The following is a 25,280-nucleotide window of genomic DNA, read 5'->3' as shown; positions in this document are numbered from 1 at the left end:
ATCATGCAAAATGCCGGGCTGGATGAAGCACAAGCTGGAATCAAGATTGCCGGGAGAAATATCAATAACCTCAGATACGCAGATGACACCACCCTTATGGCAGAAAGCAAAGAGGAACTAAAGAGCCTCTTGTTGAAAGTCAAAGAGGAGAGTGAAAAACCTGGCTTAAAACTCAACATTCAAAAAACAAAGGTCATGGCATCTGGGTCACTTCATGGCAAACAGATGGGGAAACAATGGAAACAGTGAAAGACTTTATTTTGTGGGGCTCCGAAATCACTACAGATGGTGACTGCAGCCATGAAATTAAAAGACGCTTGCTCCTTAGAAGAAAAGCCTATGACCAACCTACACAGCATATCAAAAAGCAGAGACATTACTTTGCCAACAAAGGTCCATCTAGCCAAAGCTATGGTTTTTCCAGTAATCATGTATGGACGTGAGAGTTGGACTATAAAGAAAGCTGAGCGCCAAAGAACTGTTGCTTTTGAACTGTGGTGCTGGATAAGACTCTTGAGAGTCCCTTGGAGTGCAAGGAGATCCAACCAGTCTATCCTAAAAGAAATCAATGCTTAATATTCATGGGAAGGACTGATGCTGAAGCTCAAACTCCAATACTTTGGCCACCTGATGCGAAGAAATGACTCACTGGAAAAGATCCTGATGCTGGGAAAGACTGAAGGCAGGAGGAGAAGGGGACGACAGGGGATGGCATCACTGACTCGATGGACATGAGTTTGAGCAAGTTGGTGATGGACAGGGAAGCCTGGCATGCTGCAGTCCATGGGGTCAGAGTTGGACACCACTGAGCGACTGGATTGAACTGATGCAAAATATCACTTTTTGCCTTATTGTTTTGTTCCTATTACTACTGAGGCTGGAGGATGGACACTTAGAATCACAAAACCAAAATGTCTCTGAAGCCTGAAAGGTTAGTAATTTGCTCCAGCTTCCAGCAGCATCACCAAACTTAAAGCCAAGTCTCAACCAGTCCCTCTGGAATTTCCCGCACCCTCACCCTCCCCTCCGCTGCACCCCAACCCTCTCCTCCCCTCCCCGCCCCATTTCACACAGCCCTTTTAAGCGGATGCCTTTTAATACCCAACATCAGGATCAGAGTTCAAGAGGCACAAGAAATTTTCTGAAGAGAAAGGGATATTGGTTGAAGGTAATCTTGATGGGTGAGGTGAAAAAATACTAGAAATAAAAGATGTGAATGAGGAGCCTGGGACTGGAAAGAGATGAGGCAGGAATGTAGAAAGGTACTGAAATACCGAGACTGTCTACAGAAAAGGTCTGTGCATCTGTCTTCAGTTCACATAACCTAAAATGCAATCAATAAAATGTTCAAAACATGGAAAGTGAAACTCGCTCAGTCGTGTCCGTCTCTTTCGCGACCCCACGGACTGTAGCCCTCCAAGCTCCGTCCATGGGACTCTCCGGGCAAGAATACTGGTGTGGGTTGCCATTCCGTTCTCCAGGGAATCTTCCCGAGCCAAGGATTGATCCCGGGTCTCCTGCACTGCAGGCAGACACTTTATCATCTGAGCCACCAGGGAAGTGATTTCATATTCTACAGGAAATGTTCACCAAAAAGGGAAAGACCACTAGATATAAACACACACATTTACGAGCACGGAAAACGCCCGGTACCTGCCGCCCTGGGCACCGCTGTGAAGGTCCGTGTGGGCCCCGGGTCCTTGACGGCCTGCGGCAGCGGCTGCGAGGGCTCCTCGCTGAAGGACCCTGCGACCGGAGAGACGGAGACCTCAGGCGGTGCGGCTGCGCTCCAGGCTTCAGCTGCCTGGGCAAACCTGGAGGCCTGATCGCCCACGAACTGAAGGGGAAACCCAACGAGGTCGACATTCGTCCCGGTTTGCGAGCACCTGGGACCAAGCGCGGGGCCGGGACACAGCTCCACGCCCCCGGCCGAGCCCCCGGGCCCTCCCAGTTCCAGGCTCGCGTCTTCGTGTCCCTGAGCTAGCCGAGGGGCGGCGGCAAACCGCGCCGGACTCGGCCGCAGCGACTCGCGCCCTCCTCCCGCACTCTGCCTCCGCCTGCGGTCCCGGAGCCCCCAGCCCTCAACTCACCGCCGCCCGACAGGATATAGAACTGTGAGAGGAACAGCACCACACGACACAGTCGGCAAACAGGCCGCAGGACCACCGCAGCCGCCATCTTGCCGGCGCGCTCACTTCCGGCCGCGCGGAGACGCGCGGGGACGCGCGAGGGGCGGGGCGCCGGCGCGCGCCGAGGGAGCGGGTCCGGATGGGGCCACAGCGCCGGCGCAGGCGCGGTAGCCCTGCCGGTCTTCCCCACGCTCCGCCGGCTAAGGCTGCCAGGTACCCCCGGGCGCTGCCTGCCCCTGGAATAAGAGGCTCACCTTTCTCCTTTGTGGCTCAGCTGGTAAGGAATCTGCCCGCAATGCAGGAGACCTGGGTTCGATCCCTGAGTTAGGAACATGTCCTGGAGAAGGGAAAGGCTACCCACTCCAGTATTCTAGCCTGGGGAATTCCATGGACTGTATTGTCCGTGGGGTCGCAGAGTCAGACAAGACTGAGCGACTTTTACTTCACTTTCTGCTTCCTTAGGGATTGAGGGCAGAGGCGGGCAAGTTTGGGAAGTTGGCCACTGTTTACCTGTGACTGGGTGTACGTTTAGTGACAAAAGCTCCTGCTGTGCGCTTGGCACCATGCAGAGATCTGACAAAGTTACGGTTAGTCCGACTGAAAAGGCGTTTGTGTACAGATGCGGCCCAGACTGCTCGGAAAGGACTCCAGGTGTGCCCGGGGGACCCAAGGCCCCACTCCGCGACACCCCGGGGCCCGGCCAGCGTCCCGCCCCGAAGTCTAGCCAGTCCCTAGAGACACGCCTCGAGGACAGAGAGAATCCCTGGTTGCGCAGGTCTCAGGCCCCCAGACCTTCCAGAGGAGGCCCGGCTCAGGAAGAGAGCGGCTCGCAGGCCGCGGCCCCCTGAGGCCCCCACGGCGACCCACACATGTTCCTGCCGCAGCATCCTTCGTCCTGGGCCGCGCATAGGCCTCCCTCTTCGCGTCCACCCTCCACAAGACCGTCCGCGTGGGTAGTCCTCTCACACCCCTTCCCTCATGAGTACATTTGGCGAATAAAGAAATCTATCTAATAGTTCTTGGCTTCAATAAAAGTTGGCTTAAAAAGTTACATTACACAACCTGCAGCTTCTAGCATCGCACAGGTGTGACCCTTGGACCACCTCGGAGAGAAGGGTGCAGGGGGAAACCCACATATAACTTAGCGCAGGCCCTCCAAGTCTGGTTCTTCCACCTGTCGCCGGTAGGATCCTGTATACTCCAGTATTTACTATTGAAAAGGGCTTCCCTGGTGGCTCAGAGGTTAAAGCATCTGCCCGCAATGCGGGAGACCTGGGTTCAATCCCTGAGTTGGGAAGATCTCTGGAGAAGGAAATGGCAACCCACTGCAGTATTCTTGCCTGGAAAATCCAATGGACAGAGGAGACTGGTGGACTATACTCCACGGGGTAGCAAAGAGTCGGACATGACTGAGTGACTTCACTACTATTGAAGAAGTGTGTTAGTTGCTCAGTCGTGTCTGACTCTCTGCGACCCCACGAACCGTAGCTGCCAGGCTCCTCTGTCCGTGGGATTTCCCAAGCAAGAATACTGGAGCGGGTTGCCATGCCCTTCTCCAGGGGATCTTCCCAACCCAGGGATCCAGCACACGTCTCCTGCGTCCCAAGTGGGTTCTTTAACGCTGAGCCACCAGGGAAGCCTACTATTGAAAAACATCCGAAGGGATTGTGGACCCATACAGTTCAATTTGCTGTCATTCATGGTCGACTGTTCTGTTCACCACCTCTTCAGGAAGCTAAAATGACCAGTGTGTACGGAAGAGAGCCGGTTTTAACTCTATTTCGAATTCCAGAGCACATAGCAAATGAAGACTGATGGGATGCAAGCTAAATTCACTACTGACATAAAGCCATTTTAATACAGTTCTGGGAAGCAAGGTATTCCTCTCAGTTAAAATCAGAAAGCCATTTGAGTCTGTAAGTCAGTGGAACATGATTCCATCAAAAGAGCAATTTAATTGTAGGGGAGCAAATTATTATGGTAAAAACCCATAGGTGTAACCCTGGAAGCACTATGTAATACATTTTGAATTTTTTTTCCTAAAGATAAGTAAGGTTCAGTTGTCATTTAGAAGCATTAAAATGGCAACTCATCCTACAGTGAAAACTACAAAAGATTATACAACACTGAATTTCTTTGAGTTTAGAATCCTTTTTTAGTAATTCAATATTTAGTACTGGCTTCTGTTGTGATTGTAGGTTAGCTAAAACAAATTGATTCTGATTTGGAAAATAAAGTTTCAGTGTGAACTTTAGTAAAACTTTAGTTTAAAAAATACCTGAGACATAATGTTACTAGAAAATAAGATTTTCCCCCATTCAAAAAGTTTGCAGAATTTTATTTGAGATTTATGTTTTGAAAAATCACAGTTCTTAACAGTAACATCTCATATTGTTCATTTCCTAGTACTTCCCTCTTTTGATAAACATTTTCCCATTTAAGTTTCTCAAAACATTTAGGAAATTGAAAACTTTCCACCCTTGTCCTTTGTCTGTAGACACATGAGTGAATCAGATTTTGTGGGTATCAACCACTCAGTTCCTGTCTCGCTTTTCACTGTGCCCAGCAGCAGAGCTGACAGTGGGTCCCAAGTTCTTAGAAGTACTAATAGTAATTAGGGAAAATGCAAGCTCAGGGGTCAAAATGAGGTTACACAAACTGAGCACAGGGAAAGGACTTCAGAATTCTTCCTCAGCATTCAGGGTACGTGACTGCTTGAGATTCTTCAGTTTATCAATGGTGGAAATTACTGAGATCTCCCCATGAATTTTGTTGTCTCTTGTTCGAACATTTACAGCATGATTTGTCTCTTCCTTTTCTCCAACCACTGTGGAAAACAAAGGGAAATAAATCTATTTTAAATCAACACTTTACTAAATATTAAGTCAGCAGTCACATGGCCTGTGTCGCATTGAGCTTCCTTCTTAACACTAATCACCAAATATCAATCTAATGACCATTGAGTCATCCACTGAGAGTAAGTTTCTGGAGACAAGGAGTGACTTCTAATCCCGTGGTCTATTGTCCATGTTGGAGAACACCTGTGGTGTTTGTGGGGTACCAACAGGAACAGAGAGCTCTTACAGACTCCCCAACTCCACCTGGCACACTTGAATCAGGGTGGGCACCAGACACAGGTCAACCAGCTGACAGAATGTTCTAGAATATAAGTAAAAGGTCTGTTCTCGCAACCCATACTGTGAGATGATGCAGAATTCTGCAGTCAGGTGTCTTGCCACCTGGAAGGAAGACACTGGCCATCAAGGAGAGGGGAATAAAGTAGATCAAGGAAGCATAAAGAACTAGAGCAAAAGGGAACAGACATGAGGAGAAACGGTCCTGTTCAGGATGGAGTTCCCTCCTATCCCAGTTACTTCGCTAATGGTTCGGCTATTGAATTCTACCTTCCATGGCATAAGACACTCCAACTCCCAATACATTTCATCATGTCTAAGCTAATGTGAAATCTCTGTCACCACAAGAAGTCTGACTGAACCATCACCAATACCCATTATAAACACTTTTGATGACAGACTGCCCACAGGACCGCCCCCTGCATATTTATTTTGCCTTCTACAGAAACTTTCAACTTAATAGGCGATCACCACATTGTGCCCACAGGCATGTCAATATCCGTCTCCCTTGGTTTTAAATTACTCTTACAGTCAAAATTTTAGATTAGATATCTAATTGCTCCTGTTCTTCAGGGACAGTTTATTTTTTCATTTAATTCTTTTCTTTTGATCATCTTAAATTTGGAACTTTCCCTACTCATTACTTGAATCCTAAAGAGTTCTAATAAACCAGAAAAGCAAAGGATATTATTTCAGGCCTGTCACATGGCTGAAACATGAGGAGTATAATTCTACTGATAAGATCATTTACATAGTTTTTCCACTGTTGGTTTGAGATATTAATTATTGCTGGTAATACTACAACACAGGATGCACATGAAATTTCCTAAGTCTTCTTCCAGAAAATTACAGAGTATCTAGCCAGGAACACCACAGGCTTTTCTTTGTGTTTAAGTATTCAACAGTTATTTGTCATAATCAAGCAGTTATACCATATTCTTTCTTTTTTGGCGAGGGTTTTTTTTTAATTAAAGTGGAAAAAAGCATTGGGAAAATATATATAGATTTAGATTACCGAAAATAAAATTATACTGAGCCAGCTGTGCATTTCGTATTTTGTTATTTAGTGTACAACCACGATCTAAGTCAACATCAGCCATGAATCCTTCCTCAAAGAAGTCACTGGATATCTACAAGACAATGAGACACTTTCATTAGTACTCTGTGTAGGGTAGGGTAGTGTGGTAGCCAGCCTCCAAGATGAGCCCCAGCATCCCCTCTGCCCAGTATTCACACCCTGGTGTGGACCCAGGTTGGTCCATTTGACCACAGTGGAGAGGGAGTGATGGCACGTAAGTTCTGAGATGAGCTTAAAGGGCTGAGACTACTTCCCTAGCTGGGACCTTTAAGCTCCCAAGGGCTGTGGCCTCACCAGGCGCCTGGGCCAGAGCCCACCAGCCATGATGGCTCAGATTCTGCCCCACAGAAACTGTGAGGTAATACATGCCTGTTTTCTTGCTCTAAGGTGCCAAGTTACACAGCAACAGATAATGTAAGTATTCTTCCCTAACAGAGCCACAAGGAAAAGAATAACTATGAGATGTTTTAAAACACCAATTTCTCAAAAACAAGATATAAAGTAGCTCTTATACAGCTACACAGACTTGACTCAGGTGTTACTGAAAACATGGGATGGTAAATAAATTTATTAGTTATGCAATGTTTTAAGGCGTGAATAGCATTCCAAGTCAATGACATTCACTGACCACATGCCAAGATTATGTACTTTAAACATCTCTGATGTTACCTGAAGTGCATATTTTTCACAAGTTGGCCCCACAGGGATGACCATCACCTGACGAGGAGACAGCCAGAAAGGCCTGAAAAATGTAAGTAATATGTATGTTTCAAAATGACCATTTATTACAAGATTAAAAACTAACCTAAGACTTTTTTTTAAAAAAATAAGACTTCACATGAGAGCAGGTTCAGAAGAGAGGGGTGTAAGTCAAGCAAACTATATGGAAAAGCAGTCGAGGAGATAAAAGGGGAGACGAGGCCTTCTGACTGGAAGGGGAGGGGAAGACAGGCTGGCAGCCAGGTGAAAGAGCTAAAATCATCACTGGCCATCTGACCCAGCAACTGCTCTCCTGGGCATCCACCCCAGGGAAGTGGAAACATGTTTGCACAAACATGTTTAGCCCTGCATGCTAAAATTTATAGCAGTGTTCCGTGTCAGAGCACCAAATGCCCCAGTGCCCTTCAGCAAGTGAGCGCTCAACTGTCATCGCATACAAACACACTGACAGAAGTGATAGGGGGCCGAGGACTAGGGCTCGAGACACCTCAGATGGATCCCAAGGCAATTCCAACCAAGGAGTGGAAAAGCCAGTCTCGACAGCTGTGCACTGAGATTCCAAGCCTGTACGACTCTGGAAATGACAGAATTATGAAGGTGGAGACCAGATTAGTGGCTGCTAGGTATAGGAACAGAGTAGAGCAGGAGGTGTGTGGGATCCTTGTAAGTAATGGACTTGTCCTATACCCTGACCAGCAGGTACACAAATTCACTCGTGTGCACAAGTGCGAGATCTGAATGAGGCTGGTAAGTGTATCAGTCACTTCCTGGTCATGCTGTATGCAGTTTTACAGGATGTCACCACTGGGGAAACTGCTAACAGGTGTGCTAGACCTCTGTGTATATGATTCTACAGTTATTTTCAGAATGAAAATGTTTTTCGAGATGGAAAGGTGGGGATAAGCAATGTTTGATGTGGGAAATGGCTGCTTTTTTCTTCATCACATGGATTTAGTTTGAAGGTGTAGGGAAATGCATGGAGATTATTGTGGATGGCATTCTGTGAATGCACGTTTTTATATACTTATTCTTAAATTACAAACCAAAATAATACGTGACAAATCTAATTATATACATGATGAAACAGAGAAATATAGTAAATGCTTCCTTCTGAGCTCTGCCCTCGTCCCAGACCCAGCCACCAGCCCCAGAAAGCCACACTCTACACACTTCTACTTCCCATCTCAGGGTCTTCTCCCAGCACTCAGCAGGTGCCCAAAGGCTTGCAGCATAAACTGTGGAGGGTGTGCATGGCAGCTCCATGGGGAAGTGCACCACCCCATCTCCAGATGCCCTAGCTCTACTGCTCTTGTGAAAGACCCACCATCTCTCACTGTGCTAACTACTTACAATGGAATCAACTGAAGAGAAATACAAACAAGTTAACGCACTTAGGAGGCACACACATTCATATCTGTATCTGTACCTGTAATAGTTTGGACACCCTGTGACACCTCAGTATGTTTCTCTAAGATCACAAATAAAATCTCGGAGACAGACACAGACTCAGGCAACACCATCCTTGTGGACCGTTTTGAGTGATCAAATCTACATTTCCTAGCCTAATTATCTCTAAGTCTGACCTTGCAGCCAAAGCAATAACTAGAGCCCACACATCAGTGTAACTCATACCTCTAGCCATTCTTCCCTGGGGGCACAGAAGGTGACCAGATGAACAACTAAAAGCTGCCCTCAGGGAGTTCACCTGCCCCTTCATCCCCAGGTGGGACTGCCACTGCAGACGGCCTCTGGCTTTGGGGCCACGTGTGACCAAGGTCCATGTATCTCCTCCCAAGTCAGTGGTCACAGGGCTGTGAGTGGAAGAAAGGAGAGCAGGACAGCCAGCAGGGCGGGGGTGGGGGAGTGGGGATGGGGGTGGGGGCATGCTCTGGAGTGTGGCCCACATGTGTTCCAAAAACCAGATCTTTGAAGGTTAGACACACGTGAAAAGGCTACTTTCTCATTTCACCAAGTTCCCAAAAAGGTAAATGACAGGGTTATGCCACTCTGCCTTTGTTTTCTTTGTTTCCTGGTCTGGCAGATGCCACAAGAATTTTTTATTTGCTGTTTGGACACTTGCTAATTATAAGGTAGGAGCCATCTTTTTCATATTAATTTTATCTTTAGACATGACTTTAAAGAACAGGAAACATGCAGCTTTCCCACATCACTCACCATCTTCCCCCATAATTTTCCGAGAGAATGGCTATCATTCTTTCCACTGACCCCAAAATGGCTTGGTGAATGATCACAGGGTTCTTCTTATCGTTCCCATCCTTACTGAAAAATTAGAATTGCACATGTAATGTTCTCTTCAGACTCAGGAATAACTTTATCTTCTTACCTTATATTTAAAAGTTATTTTTCCAAACTAGGTAAAAGATTCCTCATGAATTATCTTTAAACATAAATGTGCCATGCATTAATTAGAAATAAAGGGTTTTTTCTTTCAAATTATAGTATCTTTAATAAACCAAAGGGAAATGAAATATATCATCTAGGAAAAAGCAAGGTAATATTAGATCACTATTTCTATCACAAGTCTACTGATTATTTTAAACTACCAGCTTTAATCTAAGTTACCAGTTTACCTCATATCAAGAGGCAATCTAACAAATTACATTTTAAAATTAATGTTATTTTGAACTATGGCTTACTCCACCAGTAATTTATTGAACAATTACCAAAGACATTGAAAAAATAAAATATGTTTCTGTATTCTGTTAGAATACATTGGTATTCTATTAATTTGGGTTAATGGTATGACCACCGTGGCTGGCAAAAAATTTACCAACCTTGTCTAATTAGTGTAACAGTCATTAGTTGTTAGAGAATATTGAGAACATATACAAAACTAGAGAGCACTGTATAATGAACTCACACATAACCCTTTCCCAGCATCGGCAAACATCAGCTCACAATCCACCTTGTATGGTCCAAACATGCCCACTCCTGACACCACCCACTATAAACACACTACCATGCCACCCTGTAAATGCTATGCCCCCACATTACATTTCAAAATGTTCCTGGTCTAATTCCCCTTACAGACCTGAAACCTTCATGACATGCTCCTTACATTGGAGGATTCTCTCCCCTCTTTCAAAAAAGATGTAAAAGGCAAACTATGACTGTTAACTGTAACTCACTCCAAGATCTGTGTACACTCTTCCCAGGAAGATTAATGTCTTCACAGTGCTTACAAAGTTCTTAGGAGGAATTTTTATTTATAGGGTTGTACCAGCTAGTTACTACTAAAACTCATGTACGCACAAGCAAACAAAAACAGAGAGTCATTCACTGAACTCACTTTAGGTGAGTCTGGATCTCATCCCTGCCAGTCACCTCTGCTGAGGGTCAGGGCAGACTGACTGCAGGCCATGTCCTCTGTCAGAGCCAAGAGGATTTCCAGGTAGGGTGGGGGCCCGGGTCAGTCCTGCTCAGATACGTGAAGAAATGACTCACCCCACAACCTAGAACCACTGTGGATGTTCCTGGATGTCATATAATGTTGTTTTGAGGAGGGAATGAAAGAGAAGCCACACAATCCTTTCACAGGCCTCTGGGTACCAGAAATTGCTGTCCTGTCATTTATTTTAAAAGAACTAAAACCGGCTCTAGCCTTAAGAAGGGCAAATAATGACCTAAACTATGCTTACATGGACACACTTTCAGGTAAACATTAAAATCAATGTCAAGTTCCCCCAAATAATCCCAGTGGATTCAGCTGAAATTACATTAGATTCAAAGACCCCCTTGAAGAGAATCAATATCTTCACAATATTATTCTTCCCATTCCAATAATGTGTATGAATCTTCATTTAAGTAACTTTTTGGCCTTTAATTAAGTTTTATAGTATATACTTCATATATATATTATATAGGTATAGTTAAGTTTATTCCTAGATATTTGCTTGGTTTTTGTTGTTGTTTCTGAAATTTGTTTCCCATTGCATTTCTCAGTGGGTTGTTTTTAATATATATATGAAAGCAAACTGATGTTTGCATTGACCTTATTGCTAGGTACCCTACTTAACTCTATTATCAGTTTTAATTTTCCCTCTATCTGATCCTCTTGGATTTCTTGACATCTTAGCATCTACATATAGTGATGATTTTGTCTGTTTTTTCAATGTGTCTACATATCCCAGCACAACTGTGAGTAAAAGTACAGACAGGCTATTTGTCTTATTCTCAGATAAGTAAATATGTTATCACTGTTTTCGAAATAGATTTTTTTATAGTAATAGGAAAATTTATTTCCTTTCCTCTCACTGGAATGAATTACATTTTACCCAATGCCTTTCAGCACTATTGAAGGTAATGGGTGGCAATATGCCTCTTCATGTTAAACCTTGCTTTCTTGGGTAGAAAACTTGATCAAGATAATGACCTCACTGCTCCTCCATCCTTCTCTCCTCATATTTAAGCCACAACAGATCACACTGGTTGGGCCTCCAAAATAAATCCTGTATACCTCTACTTTTCTCATTTCTACTATTTCAGCCTCCTTGTTACAACTGTCATCTCTTACCTGGTCTACAGACCACTGCTTCCACTTATGCTCTCCAGTCCCTGTCATCCACACACCTAGGATGATGGACAGATGGATGGATAGATGGGTGGGTAGGCAGATGGATAGATGGGTGGGTGGGTGGGTGGATGGATGAGGATAGATGGATGGGTAGATGGGTGGATGGATGGATGGATGCTGGCTTGCCTGATCTGCTTCTTCTCCACATCCCCTTTAGATGGCCAGTAGTATTCAACTTTTGTTAAACTAGTTGGGCCATTTCTGCATAAATAAAGTCCCCCTACTCCTAATTTTATTAATAGTAGGTTATTGGGGAAAGATGGTTTTGAAAATATAAACTCCAGACACAATCTTTTCCAAAAGGCTCAAATTTATTCTTGACGGTTCTGCGCTTTCCCCTTTATATTCCGGTAATTTTTATTCTTCTCATGTCCTGGTGTAACTCCATATGAACACTGCAAGCATTCCTTCAGCTCTTTACTTTCTCCCAGGACCTAACTGTGAGTGTAGTTCTATAACTATTAATTAAAACACAACACAGGGAATCCAAAATGAAATTACTGTTGGTTGAACACAAACTTGAGATCAACCCATAATGTCATATGCTCTGGGGAACTGGTGGTTGTTCATTTATTATAAGAATCTTATCAGGAAAATAGTCTAATAAAAATTATTAGATTTAAAATATGCCAATAATTTTTCCTTTCTTGCCTTAGTAACTTTTGAATGAAAGAGATCTCAACACATTGTCTAATCAACACTGCATCTAAAATTGAACATGGTTGGAAGAGGAACATTTAAAGGATGTTGTGATTTTGTCTAATTCAAGTCAGGGGAATGTCTTTGAAAAGAAGCTGGCTCCAGGTGGAATGAAGTAAGCATGCCACATCCAGCACTCTCACTGGACACAGACGTGGACCTAGGAGAGAACGAAAGGGCTGGGAGAACTGAGTTATGCCCAAGAAGACCCAACTCTCAAGAGCCACCAAACCAGCACTTCAGTTCAGTTCAGTCGCTCAGTTGCGTCCAACTCTTTGCGACCCCATGAATCGCAGCACGCCAGGCCTCCCTGTCCATCACCAACTCCCGGAGTTCACTCAGATTCACGTCCATCGAGTCAGTGATGCCATCCACCCATCTCATCCTCTGTTGTCCCCTTCTCCTCCTGCCCCCAATCCCTCCCATCATCAAAGTCTCTTCCAATGAGTCAACTCTTTGCATGAGGTAGCCAAAGTACTAGAGTTTCAGCTTTAGCATCATTCCTTCCAAAGAAATCCCAGGGTTGATCTCTTTCAGAATGGACTGGTTGGATCTCCTTGCAGTCCAAGGGACTCTCAAGAGTCTTCTCCAACACCACAGTTCAAAAGCATCAATTCTTCGGCGCTCAGCCTTCTTCACAGTCCAACTCTCACATCCAACATGACCACAGGAAAAACCATAGCCTTGACTAGATGGACCTTAGTCGGCAAAGTGTCTCTGCTTTTCAATATGCTATCTAGGTTGGTCATAACTTTTCTTCCAAGGAGTAAGTGTCTTTTAATTTCATGGCTGCAATCACCATCTGCAGTGATTTTGGAGCCCCCCCAAATAAAGCCTAACACTGTTTCCACTGTTTCCCCATCTATTTGCCATGAAGTGATGGGACCGGATGCCATGATCTTCGTTTTCTGAATGTTGAGCTTTAAGCCAACTTTTTCACTCTCCACTTTCACTTTCATCAAGAGGCTTTTTAGTTTCTCTTCACTTTCTGCCATAAGGGTGGTGTCATCTGCATATCTAAGGTTATTGATATTTCTCCCGGCAATCTTGATTCTAGCTTGTGCTTCCTCCAGTCCAATGTTTCTCATGATGTACTCTGCATATAAGTTAAATAAGCAGGGTGACAGTATACAGCCTTGACGTACTCCTTTTCCTATTTGGAACCAGTCTGTTGTTCCATGTCCAGTTCTAACTGTTGCTTCCTGACCTGCATACAGATTTCTCAAGAGGCAGGTCAGGTGGTCTGGTATTTCCATCTCTCTCAGAATTTTCCACAGTTTATTGTGATCCACACAGTCAAGGGCTTTGGCATAGTCAATAAAGCAGAAATAGATGTTTTTCTGGATTAGGTCCTTGTAATTTTGTCCTCCCTTTTGTAAGGCCTGGACATAAAGACAGTCCACAACCAAGAATACACACCAGGTGCAGACAGGAAAAGCTTTAGGAGAAATCCTTGCTTTCTGGCCAGGAGCCAGAAAAAAAACCACTAAGTCTCAGAAAGAGCGGAGGGAGTGGTCCTGGGGTTTCCTTCTGTTTCTTTTTCCTGCTCTCTTCCTCCAGCACCCAGTATTCTCACCGTGCACAGAGAGTAAACAGGTACCTGAAGCTCTGAGGCAGGGACCCTTCTGTCTGACCAGACAGCCTTGAGCCCAGGTGCACGGGGTGAGTCCCTGTTCTCACTCTGGCCCCCTGATGTGTGGTGTGTGACACAGACAGTCTGGGAAGAGCATGTGGGGCAGGGAAGCTAAAGCCCAGCCTCCTGGCCACAGACTGCAGAAAGGACTTCAAGAAAATCAGACAGCAGGGGGCATGGGAGAGCTGCCCCGCCTCACCACTCACCACGTGTTTAAGGACCTGACCCAACAGCACACAGAAGCCTCGAGAGCCGAGCTGTGGGACCTGGACTTGGGGTGGCGCACACAGGACAGGAAGGCCCCGCCAATGCCGAGATCCAGGAATGCTTGAGTCCTTCCTATGCAGCAATGGGTACCATGGGCCCCCACAGGCGTTGGATATGGATACAGAGGGCTGAGTACATAGTACGTAGGCCTGGCAAACTAAGCTGACATCATAGTCACAGAAGGCAGGCTGGAAATTACAGCCTGAACCTGCCCAGGCACAATGACTGCTAAAAAATCAATAATCTGCTTAGGACTGAAACAAAACCCAGGGCTTCCCTGGTGGCTTAGTGGTGAAGAATCTGCCTGCCAATGCAGGAGACATGGGTTTGATTCCTGGTCTGGGAAGATCCCACATGCTGCAGAGCAACTAAGCCCGTGTACCGCAACTACTGAGCCTGTGCTCTAGAGCCTGGGGAGCTTCAACTACTGAAGCCCACACACCCTAGAGCCTGTGTTCCACAACGAGAGAGGCCATCACAGTGAGAAGCACATGCACCATGAGAGTAGCCTTCGCTTACTGCAACTAGAGGAAAGCTGGCACAGCAATGAAGACCCGGAACAGCTAAAATAAATCAGTAAAAAACTGCTATAGAAAAAAGAAACAAAACCCAGCATCTCATAGTATAATATTAACAGTATCTAGGATGCAGTCCAAAACCACTCAGCATATGCATCACCAGGAAAGTCACAATTCTGAACAGATTACGGAAAGGGAGTAAGAGTAACTTTGCAGTGTGGAAACCTGGCAAATTCTATTTCACCTGAGCAATGGAGGTTAACATCACTGGTGACAAGTCACCTTGCTGTCACGCATGCCCTTGACAGGGGATGCCACCCTCAAAGGTGACATACAGCATGACCCCACATGTGTGACCTGTGTAAGTGAAGGAGAGCAGGCCAGTGGCTGCTGGGGGCTGGAGGGGAAGATGTGACCACAGAGGAACAGGAGTGTGCTGGTCTGATGGATCACAATCGGGGTGGTGGGCACTGCTCCACACAGTGATAAAACTTACACAACTATACACATACACACAAACACACAGAGACACACAGACACACAAAGTCGACTTTACTGTGTATTGAGAAAAAATTTTTTAAATTGCTTGTTTGCAGTGATGAAACAGCCTCTTCTGTCTGCTCTCCTGGGCAACCGCCTTGTCCTGGAGACACAGACCCAGGATCAGCCTGTACAAAGCCCCCTCCTCCACCTCAGGGAGATGTCACTGTCTGGGGTGTGTTTCTCTATCTGTTCACTGTTCTAATCTTCACCATCCCACTGACCAGGGCCTGAGGAAATGAAGGCTGACCTCCAACAAGGCAAGAAGCAGGTGAACATATGCTGAGTGCACTGTACACAGACGGACATTCACTGATGCTCGTTCTTATGTTGCTAAGGTGTGAGTGACAGTATTTAAGACATCAGTCCTGTGTTATTCATCACAGTCACTTACCTCACATATGTAAGGTTAAATCTTATAGGTAGTTGAAAGTCCAGCTGGATTGTAGCACATTGATGGTATCTGCCAAGAGCATCCTTGATTTCTACATCAATCTGTAAATTCAAAGACATTTGCTTAGACACAGTTTTTACTTTCCAGTTTTACTCTTTTTGAGGCATATTGCCTACTTACTTTAGGACCATAAAATGCTCCGTCTCCAGCATTTATCTTCCATGGTTTCCCAAATTCCATCAAGCTATTCTGTAGTTGCTATTTTTTAATAAGAAGAGAACATTAATAACTTCCACTTCATTGTACATTTTCTTTTTGTCCTATAGCTCAAAATAGTAAGTCACTGTCAATCTTCACTACATTCCATGTTAGTTCCACTTGTTCTTACTGAGCCCTCTCACAGTCAGTAAAGTCTGGGTGAGGACTCAGGAAGATGATTAAGATGGTGCCTGCTCTCAGGAAACAGACACTTAACTGGGGGCGAAAGGATCACTCACTGACATGTCCAGTGACTCCCAGTGAGAGCTGGCGGGGGAACTTGGGCTCGTCTGCCTCTTCAGCGCCCCCACCTCACACTCCCAGCCCCTCAGGAGGGACCCTGCACGGTAAAGGGCAAGCAGGCTCTGCCCTGCCCCAGAGCACTCCGTGTGCAGGTGTAAGGCGCTCTGGGGTGGGGGCAGGCTGTGCACCCTCTTTTGTTCTCCCCCATCTCTGTGCCTGCGGCTGGTGGGCAGCACCTCTGGTGGCCCCTGGGATGTGGAAGCGGGAGGCCCTCCATGGTCTGCAGACTCAGCTGCGCACAGTCCTTCCAACCAGCAGGCAGTGGAGACACCCGTGCTGCTGGCGGGGCCGGGTGTGCCCACGCCAGCAGGCTCAGGGCACACTGGATGGCAGCCAGGCTTCTGTCACTGTCCCCGTGCACGGGGACCCGAACAGTGACGCTGGGGTGGAGTGCCCTGAGGGGGTGACCCCGGGGTTGAGGGCCCTGAAAGGGTGACACTGGGGTGGAGTGCCCCAAGGGGGTGACCCCAGGGGTGGAGGGCCCCAAGGAGGTGACGCTGGGGGTGGAGCAACCAGATGGGATGACCCCGGGGGTGGAGGGCCTGGAGAGGGTGATGCTGGGGGTGGAATGCCCTGAGGGGGTGACCCTCGGGGTGGAGCACCATGAGGGGGTGACCCTGGGGGTGGAGCGTTTCTGAAGGGACTCTGATACGTGTTCTCAGACAAAGTGAGGCCCAGCTACAGCAGCTGAGGGAGGGGAGGAGTTTCAGGGAATTAAAAAAATTTTTTAAGCCAGGTTAGGGGGAAGAACATAAGGCAGAAGCCTCTGAGGACACGGATTGGGAAGGTTGGCTGGAGATGCTAAGGGTCAGAAAGCTTCAGGTTTATGCAAGGTCAGGCCAGGGCTGAAACCACGGCTCCTAGCCCTGGCTGTATACACTGCCCTGCACCCCTTCTCCCTGCCGTCTATCTGTCCTGTCCCACATCCACCAAGTCTCTGGCTCCCAGGAGCACTGGGGTCTACACTGCAGTACTTGCTGGGCTCCGGACACAGCTGTCTGCTTGCGGTGTGCATGTGCGGCTGGAGTGCTCTTAACAACTCATTACAACTCTGAAAGTAGGACAGAGAAAGCCTGGGGTTAATCTGGCTCTGAGGAGCTGAGGGACCTACATTGGTCCCACGGGCAGAGGTCTGACCAGAGCTGCTGAAAAACAAGCCAGAGGATTTCTTGAAAAACTTATGAAATTGTTTATTAGGAAGCAGCACTGAAAAGACTACAAACAAAAACCTGATATAAACTAACGTGTCAAACAAATGTTAGGTATCGTTCTTATCAGTGTTTGAAGAAAACTGGATTAATTGTGTTCTACAATTAGCACATTTATCCCAAACTTCCCAGTCTTTAATTTCCACTGCAAAGCATCACAACTTCATGAAAGGTAAAATGAAAGGTAACACTTTGCTTCTCCCTACCTTTTCAGCTTCATCCCATAACTCAGTCTCTCCCAGGAAGTTTTCAGGTCTTGTTGACAAATTTAATTGAAAGGAGAAGCCAAACGTTGAGTAAACAGACTGCAGAAACTGCAAACACCCTTTTATCTCCTCTTCAATCTGAAATTAGAGCAAATGAGAAATTAAATCCATTTACAGCATTAAAAAAATTCTTCCTGTCAGCCAGAAATAAAGTGTGCTTTTACTGTGGAGGACAGTCCAGGGCACTGTTCGCCTTGTTGACGTTTTCTCACTGGAATATTCACAGGACACCGGCCAGATGCCCATATGCACCTCCAGGCTGCTGGTCCAGCATAGGACTGGGCAAAGGCACAGGCGAGGGTGCCTCTCCATGCACATGCCACCCAGGAGAAGAGCAGCTGGCCAGAGGATGTGATGGCCAAGCTGCACCCAGGGGAGAGGTGACAGCCCTCCAATGCGGCCAGGGCGGGAACTCCCTTGAACATAGGAAACACGGAGTATGAAGGCCCAGAAGACAGAGGAGTGAGTGAGGGCGGGCCAGCCATGGGAGCTGCCTGTGACTGAGCAGAAGGCAGAGAGGGAGTACACAGGATGGAGGCAGGTCAGGGCTGGGGAAACCCAGTGCTTCCAGAGCCAGGCTGAAGGCTGCACTTTTGAGCCAGCGAGCAGTGAGAAGTGGTGCAGAGGAACAACACAGCTCACCATGATTGTTTGACTCTGGGAGACTGACCAGCAAGATGAGAAGAGCAGCCCATCTGGGAGTTGCTGGGATCCTTTAGGAGCAGGAGGCTGGTGCTGGAAACAAGTGGCTGAAACAGGGGTGGGCTGCATCTGCAGGACACCTGTCCTTGTTCACTAACAGACAGTGACTGCCTGCGGAGTCAGCACCGCACCGGATGCAGAGAAATGAGGAATGAGTGAAATTATTCAGGAGTAACATGCTTCAGAAGAGCAATCGACAGGGCTTGTGACAAACTGGACATGAGACTTGAAAACCCGGCCTGGGTTCCTGGCCAGGGCTGTGGAGAGGGTGCTGGTGTGTCGCTGAAAGGAGAGGATGTGGGGAGAGAGGCAGAAGAAGGGCCGGCACTGGACCTGGCCTACGTGAGGGTGCGTGTGATGGCCAAGCAGACATGTCCCCTGGAGGACTGGGGTCTGGAGCTCACAGGGAGAGCTGAGACACGCAGCTGAGGTTAGCAGAGGGACTGAAGACAGAGAGTGAGCGCAGGGTGAGGAGAGCAGGGCTGAGCTGAGAGGCCAAAGAGGAGGAAGACGAGCACTAGGTGTGAGCGAAATGGGGCAGCAAAAACACAGACGCAGACAAAGGGTACCAGCAAGGGTCTGCTTCTGTCCTGTCACTGTGGATTAGGTTTGCAGATTTTCATCAGTGGAACCACATGTGGAACCATGCTATTTTCTTTCAGTTTTTATACTCAGTGCTTCCCAGGTGATGCTAGTGGTAAAGAAGCTGCCTGCCAGTGCAGGATACAGAAGAGATGTGGTATGATCTCTGGGTTTGGAAGATCCCCTTGGAGAAGGAAATGGCAACCCACTCCAGTATTCTTGCCTGGAGGATCCCATGGACAGAGGAGACTGGTGGGCTACAGTCCATGGGGTCACAGAGTCAGACATGACTGAAGTGACTTCGCACACACAGCATTTATTTCAAGGGCTTCCCAGGTGGCACTAGTGGTAAAGAATCCACCTGCCAATGCAGCAGACAAAGGAGACATGGTTTGATCCCTCAGGAAGATCCCCTGGAGAAGGAAATGGCAACTCACTCCAGTGTTCTTGCCTGGAAAAATTCCATGGACAGAGGAGCCTGGTGTGCTATTAGTCCATGGAGTAGCAAAGAGCTGGACACGACTGAGCCACTGAAACTAACAGTAAACGATTCTTTCGAGATCCATCCATGCTGCAGTGTCAGCAGCAGATCACTCTTTTTCCTGCTGAGCAGCTGTCCACTCTGTGCATGCACCACTGTTCATTTACAAACTCAGCAGTCATCGGGCTGTTTCTACATTTCGACGACTTCAAGTAAAGCTGCTCTGAACACGTGTGTACAGGTCTTTGTATGGACAGGTGCTTTGTTTTTCTCTTGGGAAAAGGAAAGGAGTAAGATGGCTGGGACATATGGTAGGTGCATGTTTCACTTTAAGAAACTGCCAAACTATTTCTCAGAGGAACTGTACCATCTTCAACCTCCACAACTGGTGAGAGGGAGATCTAGTGCCTCCTCACACTCAACACATGTCAGAGTCTGTCTCTGAAATGTCAGCCATTCTGTAGGCATAGAGGCAGCTCATAGGGCATCAATCTCCATTTCCTCAATAACCAATGATCCTTAACACTTCATTCACATGCTTCTTTGCCATCCGCTTAGTTCCTTAGATGTGTACCTTCTCGTGTACATATTCTTAGGTAAACTGAATGGTCACATCTTTTTGCCCTTTTTTAAAAGTTAAACTTTTTGAGGTTCACATGCAGTCGCAAGAAATAAGACAGGGATCCTTGAGCCATTTACTCAGTGTCACCAATGATGATAAAATTTTTGCTTTAATCATCAGATATAACACAGAAAACTCAAAAGAAAAAGGAAAAGCAATATTTATTGTAGTTAACTGAGCTTCCCTGGTGGCTCAGGGTAAAGAACTCTGCCTGCCAATGCAGGAGACGTGAGTTCAATTCCTGGTCCAGAAAGATCCTCTAGAGAAGAAACCCATTCCAATATTCTTGCCTGGGAAATCCCATGGACAGAGGAGCCTGGTGGGCTACAGTCCATGCAGTTGCAAGAGTCGGACACAACTAAGCAACTAAACAACAGCAACAAATTGTACTTACCATGTTTTATTTTTACAGTTCTTTCTTCATTCTGAACGTTCTGAGACTCTTTTATAATTTCCTTTCTCTTTAGAGAAATTCCTATAGCAATCTTTTAAGGTAGATCTAATGTCTTGACTTCACCTTCATCACTGAAAGATTTTTTGGGGGGATATAGAATACTGGTTTAACAGTTATATCAGCATTTGGAAAATGCTGTGACTCTTCCTTCTGGCCTCTGACTTTTGTTTTTTAAATTTTTATTGGAATATAGCTGCTTTTCAGGGTTGTGTTAGTTTCTGCTCTACAGCAAAGTGATTCAGTAACATGTGTATATATATCCCCTCTTTGCCACCACAGAGCATTGAGTGCCCCACGCTATACAACAGGTTGTATTTCATTTTGATGAGAAATCTGCTGTTATTTCATTTTTAATTTTTTTCTTGAAGGTAAGGTATCACTTCTTTCTGTTTTCATTTTTTTCTTTATAGTTTTTGTAAGTTTGGCTCTAATGTGTCTAATGTTTCTTTGTTGTTGTTTAGTCACTAAGTCATGTCTGATCTTTGGTGACCACACGGACTGTAGCCTGCCAGGCTCCTCCTCTGTCCATGGGATTTCCCAGGCAAGAATACTGGAGTGCATAGCCACTGTCTTCTCCAGGGGATCTTCCTGACCCAGGGATCGAATCCATGTCTACTGGATTGGCAGGTGGGTTCTTTACCACTGCACCACCTGGTTTGGGTTTATCCTGCTTGGACTTTCTCAGCTACTTGAATCTGTAAGCTTATGGCTTTTGCTAAATTTGGCCAGTTTTCAGCCATTACCTCTTTTGAGTACTTCTTCACTTCCACCCTACTCTATTTTTCCAGAACTCTGGTGACATATATATGTCTCCCGCATTGTAGGCAGACACTTTTACCGTCTGAGCCACCAGGGAAGTGACATATATATTAGGCATTTGTTACAGTCCCACCGGTCTCTGAGGTTCTGTTCATTTTTCTCTCAGTCTCTTTTCTGTTTTTTCAGCTGGTATCAATTCTATTCGTGTCTTCAAGTTCACTGATTCTCTTCTATGTCCCCTCCATTCTTCTCAAGAATCCATCCACTGAATATTTCATTTTGGTTATTACACTTTTCAGTTCTAAAATCTCCATTTGGTTCTTTATATTCTCTATTTCCTGAGATTTTTTAAATTTTGCATTTGTTCCAAGTGTGTTTGTAATTGTTTATTGAGGCATTTTTATGGTGGCCTCATCAGATAATTCAAATAACCCTATCATCTCCACAGCAGGGTACCTACACTGCCCTTTTTAATCCAAGTTGAGATTTTTCTTCTTCTTGACATGATGACTGATTTCTGAAATCTGGACATTCTGGCTATTATAAGACTTCAGATTTTATTTAAATGACCTGTTTTCGCGGTCTTCCACGGACTCTGCTCCAACAGGGAGGGAGGACGGCCTGGCAGAGTGGGAGCACATGTCAGGGTTTCCCACCGGGGACTGTGAGAAGGCCAGGGGCTCCCTGTTACTGCTGGGCGACTACAGGAGTTCTACACCCTGGTAGGCTTCTCCGATGACCCTCTGGCTAGGAGCGGCCGGAGTGTCCTGGTACCACTCTTCACGTGGCTTCTACTGACCCCAGGGTGCAGCCTCATCACTGAGGAGTGCTGGCGGGAGTCTCATCTCCCCACTCAAGCAGGCAGTGGAGGAGGCACCATGTGGCTGCCAGGTGAAGGTGGAAGTCTGGCGCCACTTAGTCTCCACTGACATTACAGGGTGGGTGTAGGGGGTCCCTGTTAATGCCTGCCAGGAATGAGCAGAACTTGGCATGACTCCTTCTCTAAGTGTTTGGTAGAATTTCCTAGTGATTCCTACTGGGCCTGGAGTTTCCTTTATGGAAAGGTTGCTAACTACCAGCTCAATTTCTTTCATAAAGGACTACTCAGATTATCTATCTCTTCTTGAGTAAAATTTGGTAGCTTGTGTTTTTCAAAGAATTTGTTCATTTAATTTAACTTGTCAAATTTCCTGGCGTAAGCACGTTCATACTATTACCTTAGTATCCTTTCAATATCTGTGGAATCTGCAGGAATGGCACATCTCTGAGCCCTAAGTTTTTTTCTTCTTTTTTTGCTGTACATTGTTGATTGGAGGATCTTGGTTCCCCAGCCAGGGATCAAACCCAGGCCCCAGGCAGTAAGAGCATGGAGATCTAACCACTAGACTGCCAGGGAATTTTCCAGTCTTGATATTTTTAATTAGTTTTCTCTCTGACAAAACTAAAGGTTTATGAACTTTATTGATCCAGAAGACCCAGCCTCTTGGTTGATACTGCATATTGTTTTTCTTTTTTCTATTTCACTGATTTCTTTTCTGCTATTTTTTTCTTTTTTCTGCTCATCTCTAATGTAACTTGGTCTCCTTTTTCTAGTCTATTAAGTAGAAGTTGAGGCTATCTCTTTGAAAACATTCTTTTCTAATGTGGGTGTTCCTCTAAAGTACCATCTTAATGGCATCCCACAAATCCTGATATATTGTGTTTCTTTTACATTTCATTTGGTATAGAGCTGACCCTTGAACACGGCTGGGGTTAGGAGTACTGGCCCCTCACACAATGAAAAACCCATGCATAACTGTACAGTTGGCCCTTGGTTTGCAGTTGCACACCTGCAGATTTAGCTAACTGCGACTCACGGAGCAGTGTTGTATGTATTCATAAAAACTGCTGTGTAGAAATAGACAGGGGCAGTTCAAACTCATGTGTGCACAAGCTAGTGTACAATATTTTCTAATTTCCCTTTGATTTTCTATTTGACACATGGTTATTTAGAAGTGTATAACTCAGTTTCCAAATACCTGGGGATTTTCCAGATAGTTTTCTGTTATTGAGTTCTACCTCAATTTCAAAGCAGCCAGAGAACTTTTAAAAAACTGCTCATTTATTTAAATTTTTTTTTGCCTGTGCTGGGTCTTCCTCGCTGCACAGGCTTTTTCCCTAGTGGTGAGCAGGGCCCACTCTCTAGTTGCAGCGCACGGGCTTCTCACTGCGGTCACTTCTTTTGTGGAGCATGGGCTCTAGAGTGTATGGACTCAGTAGTTGGGGCTTACAGGCTTCAGAGCACAAGCTCTAGCTGTGGCACACAAGGTTAGCTGCCTACAGCATGTGGGATCTTAGTTCTCAGACCAGGGATCAAACCCACGTCTCTTGCATTGGCATGCAGATTCTTTACCACTGAGCCACCAGGGAAGCCCCAGAGAACATATTCTGCATGAACTGAATCCCTTTAAATTTATTGAGACTCATTTTATGGCCAAGAATATGGTCTATTTTGGAAAATGTCCAGTGGGCACTTTCAAAGAATGTATACTCCATTGTTATAGACTGGAGGAGTCTATAACTGTGTATTAGGTCACACCATTTAATAGTGGCCCTTTGCCTGGCAATTTGAATTTGAATTAAGATAAAAACCTGAAAAAGTAAATTCTAACTTCCAGGCAAAAGTGAAAAACAAACACATCCAAAATTTCACTAATACCCTTAAAATAATGTTACTTAATAATTAATGTTAATAAAGTTGGAAGAAGCTTAAAAGAAAAAAAAATAGACTTCATGTCAAGAAAAACAAACAACCCAACCAAAAAATGGGCAGAAGACCTAAACAGACATTTCTCCAAAGAAGGTGTAAAAATGGCCAATAGGCACATGAAAAAATGCTCAACATCAATAATCATTAGAGAAATGCAAATGAAAACTACAATGAAGTATCACCTCATACTAGTCAGAATGGCCATCATCAAAATGTCTATAAAATAATAAGTGCTGGAGAGGGTGTGGAGAAAAGGGAACCCTCCTACACTGTTGCTGGAATATAAATTGGTACAGTCACTATGAAGAACAGTATGGAGTATCCTTAAAAAGCTAAAAATAAGAGTTGTCATATGATCCGGCAATTCCACTCCTGGACATACATCCAGAAGATGAAAACTCTAATTTGAAAAGACACATGCACCTCAATGTTCACCGCAGCAGTATTCACAATAGCCAACGCATGGAGGCAGACTAAACGACCACTGACAGAGGAACAGATAAAGAAGATATGGTGCATATCTACAATGGAATATTACTCAGCCATAAAAAGAAAGAAATGATGCCATTTGTAGCAATCATGGATAAACCTAGAGATCATCATACTAAGTGCAGTAAGTCAGACAGAAAAAGACAAAATTCCTATCAGATCATTTATATGTAGAAGCTAAAAAAATGATACAAAAGAATGTGTTGGAACTGATGGGACCTCAGAGACTAGACTGAACAACTCAGTTCACAGCAACTCTGAAAGACCCAGCAATGCGTCTAAGGCAGCCACACTGGACCCAGGCTGAGCACGCCTCCCCGAGTCCCTGCTTACCTGCCCTAACATGGACCTGTGGTGACCATGCCTCCCTGAGCCCCCGTTCACCTACTCCACCGTGGACCTGTGCTGACCATGCCTCCCTGAGTTCCCGTCTACCTGCCCCACTGTGCAGAAGATGTGAGCGTCATCCTGCTGGAAGCGCCTGACGCAGGTCAAGCCACTCAGAGCTCCTGATGGCTCATTCCTGTGAAGAACCCCGAAGTCAGCAAGTCTGATTGGCATTTCCCTCCAAGATCGTGGACGATGGGCAAACATCAGACTAGAAAAGACACAGGGGCACACAGTGTTTCCTTACTGCAGAAGAGATGCAGTAACCATCTGAATGTTGTTAGCAAGTTAACAGTTAAATGACTCAGGATTTG

The 25,280-nt window shown here is 45.6% G+C and overlaps 2 protein-coding genes across 5 annotated transcripts in view; both read right to left on the bottom strand.

The window, feature by feature from the left end:
* TM2D3 (TM2 domain containing 3) overlaps window positions 1-2,203 on the bottom strand; it is a 28,815-nt gene extending 26,612 nt beyond the window's left edge. For 2 of the 4 annotated variants that reach the window (XM_068991308.1, XM_068991307.1), the window contains exon 1: window positions 2,091-2,178. In XM_068991308.1, the coding sequence (XP_068847409.1) occupies window positions 2,091-2,178 (88 nt within the window). Of the gene's footprint in view, window positions 1-1,653; window positions 1,747-2,086 lie in introns of all 4 variants that reach the window. The other 2 variants (XM_068991305.1, XM_068991306.1) reach the window with 2 other exon arrangements.
* A 2,604-nt stretch (window positions 2,204-4,807) lies between these two features.
* TARS3 (threonyl-tRNA synthetase 3) overlaps window positions 4,808-25,280 on the bottom strand; it is a 44,428-nt gene continuing 23,955 nt past the window's right edge. Inside the window, exons 12-19 of the mRNA XM_068991274.1 lie at window positions 25,015-25,177; window positions 17,682-17,819; window positions 15,887-15,964; window positions 15,707-15,807; window positions 9,237-9,341; window positions 7,011-7,083; window positions 6,279-6,393; window positions 4,808-4,956 (exon numbers count right to left, since the gene is read on the bottom strand). Coding sequence (XP_068847375.1) covers window positions 4,808-4,956; window positions 6,279-6,393; window positions 7,011-7,083; window positions 9,237-9,341; window positions 15,707-15,807; window positions 15,887-15,964; window positions 17,682-17,819; window positions 25,015-25,177 — 922 coding nt within the window. The remainder of the gene's footprint in view (window positions 4,957-6,278; window positions 6,394-7,010; window positions 7,084-9,236; window positions 9,342-15,706; window positions 15,808-15,886; window positions 15,965-17,681; window positions 17,820-25,014; window positions 25,178-25,280) is intronic.

The sequence above is a fragment of the Capricornis sumatraensis genome, chromosome 19 (genome assembly GCF_032405125.1).
Source record: "Capricornis sumatraensis isolate serow.1 chromosome 19, serow.2, whole genome shotgun sequence".
NCBI lineage: Eukaryota > Metazoa > Chordata > Mammalia > Artiodactyla > Bovidae > Capricornis > Capricornis sumatraensis.
Note: the sequence above shows the minus strand (reverse complement) of the source record. Positions and strands in the feature narration are given on the sequence as shown.